The 9,596-nt window shown below is 39.7% G+C and overlaps 1 protein-coding gene across 1 annotated transcript in view; it reads right to left on the bottom strand.

Annotated features, from left to right (window-relative positions):
- Positions 1-3,570: 3,570 nt before the first annotated feature.
- The window catches only part of cygb2 (cytoglobin 2), a 33,602-nt gene continuing 27,576 nt past the window's right edge, over positions 3,571-9,596 (bottom strand). The window contains exon 3 of the mRNA XM_033625270.2: positions 3,571-9,490. Coding sequence (XP_033481161.1) covers positions 9,326-9,490 — 165 coding nt within the window. The 3' untranslated portion in view covers positions 3,571-9,325. The remainder of the gene's footprint in view (positions 9,491-9,596) is intronic.

Genomic DNA, 9,596 nt, shown 5'->3' with positions numbered 1-9,596 from the left:
TCTGTGAGTAATTGAACATCACTTAGCATTTTAAGCCGCATTAGAAGCTGTATCCCGCAGATACTACGGCATGATGACCTCTGTTCCAGGGAACAACAGCAACCTGGCAACATAATGAGGACATCTCCAAGACACAGAATGACTCAACTAGCTGGACACACACTAGCACGCACACTCACACCACACACAAATCAAATCCTAAACCTCCCCATTCTCTGTCTCATTAGGCTGAAGTTGTATTTCTTGCAGACAGCAGGACGTGGTTATTCTCAAGCCAGCGATGACATTCTCAGCAACGGCATCTGTGACTCTGCTGTCACCGCTCTGTCATCAAACCTCTGGTGCATGGACGGCACACAGATGGAAGTTCACACAAGTGGCTGTCAGGAATGTCAAGTTGCAGCGATGCGGCTGTGCATCTCATCTGCAGCTTTGAGACGAGCTCATGCCGCCTAATTGGAAAATTCTCCAGGCCTCCTCTCAGGCGTTGTGTTGATGGAGAGCTGCAGGAACTCACTAATGCCTAAAAATCAGGGGGTTTGAGTGTCACACAGAGCTGTTATTTGTCCTGACCTGAATGTGCCGACTGGTTTATGCTCTGGGCTCATCTAACTGAAAGAATTAAGGGATTTATTGGGGCAATTTTACAACTATTTTAAGCAGTCATCTCTTGGGTTCCTAAATTTCGGGAATTGTATCTAAATTGTTATAACAAGACGTTGGAACATTTTTCAATTTTGTTTTGGCAACAAAACCAGGTATTTTTAATGAAATGTTGGGATATTTCCAGCTGTGTTTAGGGCGACAAAAGTGGTTATTTCAAACGAGATGTTGGGGCATTTTTCTGTCGCAGTTTTGGCACTAAAACCGAATATTTTTAATCGAGATGTTGGGGCATTTCTACCTGTGTGTTTGGTGACCAAATCGGGTATCTTGACAAGACATCAGGGCATTTCTAACCATGTTTGTAGCAACCAAACCAGGTATTTTAAGCCAAAATGTGATGTTTTCCCATCTCTAACCAAGTGTTTTTTGTGCTAACAAGTTAACCACAGCGATGCCACAACATTGAATTTAAATTTAACATATCCTTGGTTTGCAGAGTCGCACAGTGCCAACACTTACTCTGGCGATTAGGTTGTTAGTTGTTAGTTCAGGCACCTACAGAGTTTGGAGAAGACAGCATCTTTGAACATTGGTGTACAGGGCCTTACACCAAACCAGCATTTGTGGCCAACAGTTTATGTTGTAGACATATGTATTTAATAGAAACACCATGGAAGGGTTAAAGACTCATTACTAGCATGTAGTTTAGCAGTCATTAGCCTCTGCGCATTCTCAATAAGCAAAGTAGATTTTGTCGAGGTGTGTTGATCAGCCCATGTTGCCGGTGTTCTTGGAACATGTCATTGTCTGACAGTGGGAAAATGTGTCGCCATGGTGACAAGTCAGTGTCCTGTCGACCAGGCTGTACATTCATTGGAGAGTGACTCTATTTTCAGACTGTCATGGTGTTGTTTACCTGCTTCACCTATTCCGTTTCCTCGAGCCAGGCAGCAGGACGGTAAAATTGATTTTCTAAATATTGTTTTGAACCCTTTAGGTGATGAGTACATTCTCAACCCAATCAACTCAATAACCTTGTGTGAAAAGTGCTGAATTGTAAAATAAAATTACTCCAACATACAGCATGTAAGAGAAAAATATTAAAAAGTTCCCTGTGTTCAGAGAGCAGATATAACAAACTTGTCTTTGATGATAAGATGTTCGCCTTGAATAAATTGCTGTATGGATTTGAAAAATGAGCATCTTCCTCCCTCCATGAACCTCCCACTGGAGCCTTAGATAGAGTCTCGCCTGGAGCTTCAAGCAGTGAACAGGAAACCATTAATCATTGATTAAGAACATTTACATCGCATTCCATTTAATTATCTCTTGTTCCTGAAACAGTGGGACTGCCAAGCAGAGTATGCGCACTGTCTACCTGCAGGCTGGAGATATGTGCTGGGTTATCTGGGTCAAGTTCACCTTTGGCTGCGGAGATATAAAAAAAGTAATCTAAAAACCGGGATTAGACTGCAAAGACAGGAAAAAACACACACTGATGTGCCCTCCAGGAGCAAAATCGTTTTAACAAATAGAATACATAGAAAAATAATCCATTCTCTTTAGTTTGTGCTGCCAGAGTCACTAACACAGCAAAGTGGAACACGTCACAGCAGTTCTCAGATCTTTGTTCCGGCTTCATGTGTGTCAAAGAGGTGATTTTAAAATACGACTGGTTTATAAAGCACCAAGTGGTTCCGGGCCAAAAGATAATTTTAATCTACTGCTACATTACTAAACCATCCACACATCCCAAGGAGAAGCAGCATCCATTTTCTGAACATCACATCATAGTAAATACCTAAAGTAGAAATATTTTTTATGTTCCAGGAACATAAAAACAGTGTACTGGTACACCATTAGTGCCAAAAATTACACTGTAAATTTGAAGTACATTGTCATAAAGCATGACCTAAACTTTTCTGTTTGCCATTGCCTTCTATTAATTCAAAATCTTGGGCTTTTATTCATATCTCACACTGCACTGTTATTTTTTTATTCTGTTTATCCTGTTTCATTGTATTTTAGCACATTTTTTTATTTTCAGTGTCATTTTATCATTGTCATATTCTTTTTTTTATTTTACTTAAAGGGAAACGTTTTTTTTTTTTTTTTGCCTGGACCATATTTTGCCATGTTTTTGTGTATAACTAATGAGAACAACAATTTTTGAATCTGGTGCAGTATTGCAAAAGAGAGCTGCAGCCAGCAGCAGTGAAACAGGCTGCAATGTAACCACTCAGGGCATGTTCGCATGGTCAGTGCACATCCACTGAAAGTGATTGTTTTTGTTACTGACAGGCTCAGATTATCATTCTAAGCAAAGGCATAGGTTTCATTTCAACTTATGTGTCCTGAAATTTCAAGCATCAAACAATTTCCTGCATTCTAGTGATTTTTTTTATGCACCAATTTGTGCCTATTCTGCATGAAGTTATGATGTAAATGTCTTTTTTTTTTCTTTTTTTTTCAGAAATAAAAAATAACTCTCCTGGGTCCATTCTGGAAACATTATGGAAATGACTCTGTACAGAATAAAACATTTTGTCATGGATCAAACTTGCAAGATGTGACTTGTTGCCAGTGGTGAAAACAAATCGAGTGAAAGGTAAAGACAAAATGTTTGATTTCTTTAATCCAACTCTTGCCCTCACTGCATGTCACACTAGATAAAAATGTAAGTGAAATGTAAAAATGCAGACATTTTTTTTTCCAGGTGATGAAACCTGGATGTAACATTTTATGGTGAGCATGGGCCAGCAGCCAGTTGCCTTTGAGTAGACTTTGTTATGTAACCTGTGTGCTTCATGATTTCACCAGTGATATCTCTGATTAGTTTCAGCCCGCACATTGACGGTGTATTTGTACTTGTTGGTTGTAGTCGTGAAAACCTCGTCTGTATCATCCATCTATATATCAAATCTAATGTATTCTTTAAAAATAAAAAACCCTCAGTCAGTAACAAATTTACAAGTATAGTTTATTGATGGTCATGATTCATTTTCACCAGGTCTGCGAGGTTACAAGTCTGTGGTAGGCTGTGCAAACATGCTCAAAACACTACAAAGCCACTGCACTCTCTCCCACCAACAACGCAGTATACAATGACATATTCAGATACAGTATTCAAATACATAGAATCCTTCTCATAGATATATTTAGAAAAATATAAAGTCCTAACTTTTCAACTGATAGACAGAAACATTTCACAACAAAAACACACAGTTCCACATATGCTGTGATGCCCTTATTTGCTGAAAAAGAATGGATGTTGTGTGAAATGAGTTATTGAGTCTAATTTTGTCTTAGGATTATTGAAAATGTATATTGGAGGTGCTGCTGTAGTACACTTGGCATGCGAGGACATGCCCAACTCGCCAATTAAATGCAAGACCATGTGTGTGCATGTGTGTGTGTGTGTGTGTGTGTGTGTGTGTGTGTGTGAGTAAAGTGATTAAGAAAGTGAGTAAGCATTATTGGGATGTGTCTGCACATAATTGTGCGTGAGTGTGTGTGTGTTTATGGTGTGACGAGGAACATGCTGCATATACATGAAGAGGGACACACAGAACCTGCACCTTAGCAATAGCAACAGTTCATCTCCATTGTGTGTGTGTGTGTGTGTGTGTGTGTGTCTGTGTGTTTGCAGACAGATTTCTCACCACACAGTGTTTAATAAACAAGATGTCGGGGGAACTCTGCTTAACAAAAATACTCGTGAAACTCGAGGTGCTTGAGGTCTGACCTCAGAGTGACGCTGACGTCAGAAGTCGGGCAAAGAATAGGACTGGTGTGTATTTTGAAACGGATCATTTATAACTGACAACAGCTGTACTGCCTCTACAGCTATTTGAACCAAAGTGGAAATAGTTTACTTTGAGGTTTGTTTGACTCCTGCAAGTATTTTTATCCATTTATTGGAGTACGACTCTCTGGTTCAACTTGAAAAGGAACTCTTAGTGAAGTTACACTGAATGTAAATGGCCAGTTTTTACAGGTACTGAAGCCGAGAGCGGCTGTGGTTGCAATTATTGTTTTAACCCTGTTGTTATGATCACAAGTTATAATGTGTTGTTATCTCAAGAAAACACATTTTTTCATAGCATCTCCTTATCTCAAGGAAACTAAAAGGTTACATCACAGGAACAAGATACTGACTTGAGATACTGAGATTTGTTCTTGGATCTTAATGGCTTCCATACACAGATGTGGAATAATTTATAATGCCATTTCAGGGGAGATACTTGGAGATATTTACTACAGCTCACACTGGAACCACCTTTATACTCCGCTGCCCATATAAATGTAGCCCAAAAATCTGCAAAGGAAAATGTGAATTAATGCACATTTCCATCCATGGATATTTTACTGGAGTTGGGTGAATCAAGATCAAGTGTTTATTTGCTAAGCCTTTTTCCATTGCACTCTCATTTTGCTATTAGTGACACACAATTTTTAACATTTTTAGTTTTTCAGTTTTTATTTATGCACACACTGAACATGTCTATAAATGCAGGAAGACATTTAATTGATGATTTAACAGTTTGGCCCAAGGCGGTGGTTCTCAAACTAGGGAAGGGCACAAAGCCATTCAGCATATCTTCATACAATAGTTTGTATGATATTTTACGAATTAGCGCCCTACGAATGTCCTTAATGCAAAGTTACATCATTAACATAAAATTACAGAGGTTAGGTTTAGGCAAGTACAGTTACTGAGCTGAGATTTTGGAAATGAAACATGGTCAGGGTGTACCTTAAAAGTTCATTTAAAGTCCACATAGTTCCCAACACCTGTCTCCTCGGAAAGTCCGGGGAAAAGTCCTATGTTTTGTGATTCATCCACTGCTCCAACCTGCCTCCTTACTGAACCACTTGAGATGGCCTTTTTCTTTATTTTTGTCAGTTGCATTGGTCATGTGATTGCAGCTTCCAAAATATGTGGGTTATGCACGAATTACTGGCTAATCATTACGTGGGATACGTACAAATTATGGTGCATTACCTTTTGTAGGACAATGTAGGAACAGTGCATGAGCAAATAAAAGGGGAAAGCATATACTGAATTAAACTTCAGTTAAACAGACCAAGAGACATTTTGACTTTCCAAAAACAGGTATCTAATGGCATATTTATTTGGTGTGTTGCAATAATTGCAGGAATGGAGTTGTGGTTATTAGTTCCACCTGCGTTCAATAAAGAAACAAGTGTTCTCAAATACCAGTGAGGTATTCATGATTCCTGTTAGAAAGATTTATTCAGATAATGTAGCATAAAGAACAAGATGGGCAGAGGTTTGAAGGGGGAATTAAGAAAAAAAAAGTAATGCTCATCAAGCAAAAACATCATTCTTATTCAAAATATGAAGCATTGCTTACCCTTGAGTTCACTGTCAATACAGCAGGAGAGCCTTGTGTTTTTGTGTTCACTAACTTTGGCAGCCTGTGTTTGACTTGCAGAAATATGCAGTCCCTGCTAATGATACTTCAATAAAATTATACTTGGCTTCTGTAAAAAATAAAAACTTTCCCCAGAATTCGTCCTGGTTGATAAAAATCCAATCAATTTACACCTCAGGGGGGCCGTGAGTTTTTCCAGCTTCCAAAAGAAAGCTGATGGAAAAAGTTTGGAAACCTCTGAGGCACAGCGTAATGTATAATTAATACCTTCAGGAAGTCACTTGTAACATTATATGAATGTTTGAAGGGAATGAAAGACATTTTTTATGAACTATTGTTGTGAATGGCTGCCATGGTGTGGTGGGTTTAAGACCATCTGTCCAGTCATAATTGTTTTTGCTCTCAGTGATGCGGTCCTAACAGAGGCAATGGGAAGTTACAGTAGATGAATGACCAAATGAGAAGGAGAGGAGACTCATTACTTCCTCATTAATGCCAGATGCCGATGCCAAGGGTAGTCAGATGGGAGATACAGGACGTCACTGGAGCAGATGCAAACTGAAGATTGGATCAAATGTCCATCCTAAACAGATTTGCCGTTTATGTTTGGGAATTGACCAGAGAGACTCGCAGATGGGGACAGCTAGCAGGAGCGCATGCAGTCCAAAGAATCTAATTACTGAAGTGTCGATGACAGGAAGATGAGGTTGAGTAAGGTAAAGAAAGTTAGTTTGACAGTATGCAGCATGTTTGACGAGTGGTGGATAATTGAATATGTCTGCGCGGCTTCCACTGTTGTCAGTTGTGAAGAAAGCATCCATTATGTTAGAACAAAGGCAGTGCAATTCATATTTGAATGTATTGGGATATCATTTCTCATGTTAGATGGGTCTGAAGTCCAAAGAGACTGGTAGACTGATAGTACCTCTAAAGCTGACGAGTTTTCTGTAGACCTCCAGAGTGACTTTCTAAAGCCCTTAATGGAGTCTTTAATGCGGCACGTCTCTCTGATGGGATTTTGAAGAGGTAAACTAACTGACAGTCCTCTAAATATTAGCACAGGGGAGGTCCTATAGCATGCTTAGTGTGTGAGTGTGTAAATGTGCAGTTGCTGATTGTGTCCACCCGCTGATATTTTCCATCTCACTTTTACAATGTTTGCGTGTCAGTGTTTGTGCAATGAAAGTGATAGGCAAGAAGAAACTTAAAGCATCGTTGCTAAACTTAGCAAAGAAAAAACAGCCCTCTTTAACACGTCAACAGACGGACGTGCCAATGAGTTGTAAACAAAGGCAGAAGAGTATGCACACTTGCCCACTGTACACTTATACAAACAACACCTCGGTAAAGTTAAACAAGACATTGAGAGCACGCAATGCATCAATAGAGAGAGAAAGGGGCGCAGGTCCCCTAAACATGAGGATATACTGTAGTAGGACACAAAGAGAATCTATTAACAGTCAGCAGCTCCATGGTCCCATAGCCGGGGCTTCAACAACTAACTGCCCCCTCTCAGAGCTTAAAAATCACTTCTTGTTTAAACATTTCTCTATCTCGTTTCTCAAAATATCATGAGGTGTATTCATATGTGTGGCTCAGCCGGAAGATGCTTCTCTCACTGCAGGTTTCCACAGAAATGAACTCTGTAAAGTCATAATCCGTAACATATTAGTATAAATAAATGTCTCCTTCTGCAATTCCCAGTTGACCGTTCGCTAAATCCTACCCTGAAGAGCAACTGTCCAACATAAGGTTAGCTTATATCTGTAACTACAAACAGCAGGCCTATCAAGCTTCAATCTCAGAACCCATCAGCTATCGTCTGGGGAAGATACGGCCTCTGGGGGCAATGATATCTGAGCCAAAACTTCCTCTTCTGTGGTCATTGCTTACAGTTTGATTGGCAACTTGAGACAGGTCCAGACAACATTTCTGCCAATCTCTCTAAACAGATGTCTTCATATGAATGCAGATAAATCAGGCAAAAAAAACAATAAAAAACTAAATCATCATCAGATAATAGTCGATGGGTTCCAAGATTATATTTCAGCTAATGCCCTCTGCCTTTTTTGCTCTGCACATGGACTGTTAACCTGCAGGCAACCAAAGTTCACGCAAACGTGACTGATCAATACATACTCGGACCACTAACAGAAACCAGAATGCCTATAATACCAAAATTTTGTCCTATTGCCTACAGATTCTGCATACATGCAGGTATCTGTTTATAAAGATTAGCCAAACATTGGATTTCTCAACATGCTAAAGCAGTGTGCTGTAGTGAGATTAATATATGGTATTCAAGAGTTTGAAGACTGTTATTTTTCCAATCAAAAACACCAAAAATGTAAAGAGTACAGTTACATTAATAATGTGTTGGTCTGTTCTAATCTTAGCTGCAAATGTTAGCATGTTCGGCTAACTAGCTTATTACACATGGTAGTAGCTTTCTCCAGTGCCTTTTCATTTTCCTTTTACCACATTGCTATAATACAGTATATTTCTTCACACTTTTCTTCTGTTGTAGAATAATGTTTGAACCACTGTATATAGCCATGCCCCAAAACAAGAACAATACTGCTCCTTTGTTTCTATGTGTCCTTCATGTTTCATGGTTAAGATACTGTGTTTTTAATTAGCACATGTAGCTTTAGCCTTTTAGCGTAACACCAGGTAGCTGTTATGTAGCCTTCAGGTGCATATTTAAGACCCTTTAACATGATTTTTGTTACTACAAGTTGGTTGGTATTAGCATAATGAAGTAAGCTAACATTAATTAGCTAGCTAGCGATAGAGGATAAAATCTCCTGGAAACAAGAATGGGTGGCAAAAGTTAGCAAGAATTTTGAGAGGTAATCTGACAACACTGTCATTGTAAACTGCGTTTGTGATGAGACTGAAAAGCTCGACAGGCCTGCTGACAGTAACTAAGGGGGGTAGGGCTTAGCGAAGGGTCATGTTGTATGCTTTTGGCAGAAACAGTCATTTGTTTGGAATACAGTAGAAGAGCTGGATAGTTGGCATTAGCAGTGATAGCTGCATGGTTCAAAACACAGACCAAAGTGCCACTTATACTGGCTAAAACTTCATTAGAACAAATGTAAAAATGTGTTCTGGCTATATTTTTTGGTGTCCAAGTGATCTCTGGAAACTGCAATGTAGAAACACCACAGCAATGAAGGCTTAGCACCCAAAACGTCACCAAAATAAAGTACAGAGTTGCACGGATTACCACGTTAATCTCATCCATGTCTGTGAAACCATCCTCACAGAACTCTTTGCAAGTGAAACTTTTTTTACCCACTCTTCCTCCAAACTGTTCACACGGCTGAGCTGGAGACCTGGAGCCAGCCCACCTCTGTGTAGGCTCCTGTCACATGCCAGTACACCGCCCCCATCAGTTTGGTCCACACCATCTGCACCTCTGCTGTGAAGAATTCTGGGAAATCTTCAGCCAACACCTCCAGCATGACGCCGCTCAGGATCTGGGAGGGAGGGGGTTGAGAGAGACAAACTTCATTAACACAGGGAGGAAAAAAAGAGGAAGAGACGGAAAGAACGGGAATATCTGGCTATCAAGATAATGGCAGC

Source organism: Epinephelus lanceolatus, chromosome 3, assembly GCF_041903045.1.
Source record: "Epinephelus lanceolatus isolate andai-2023 chromosome 3, ASM4190304v1, whole genome shotgun sequence".
Classification (NCBI taxonomy): domain Eukaryota; kingdom Metazoa; phylum Chordata; class Actinopteri; order Perciformes; family Serranidae; genus Epinephelus; species Epinephelus lanceolatus.
This window is presented reverse-complemented; position numbering and strand designations above follow the sequence as displayed.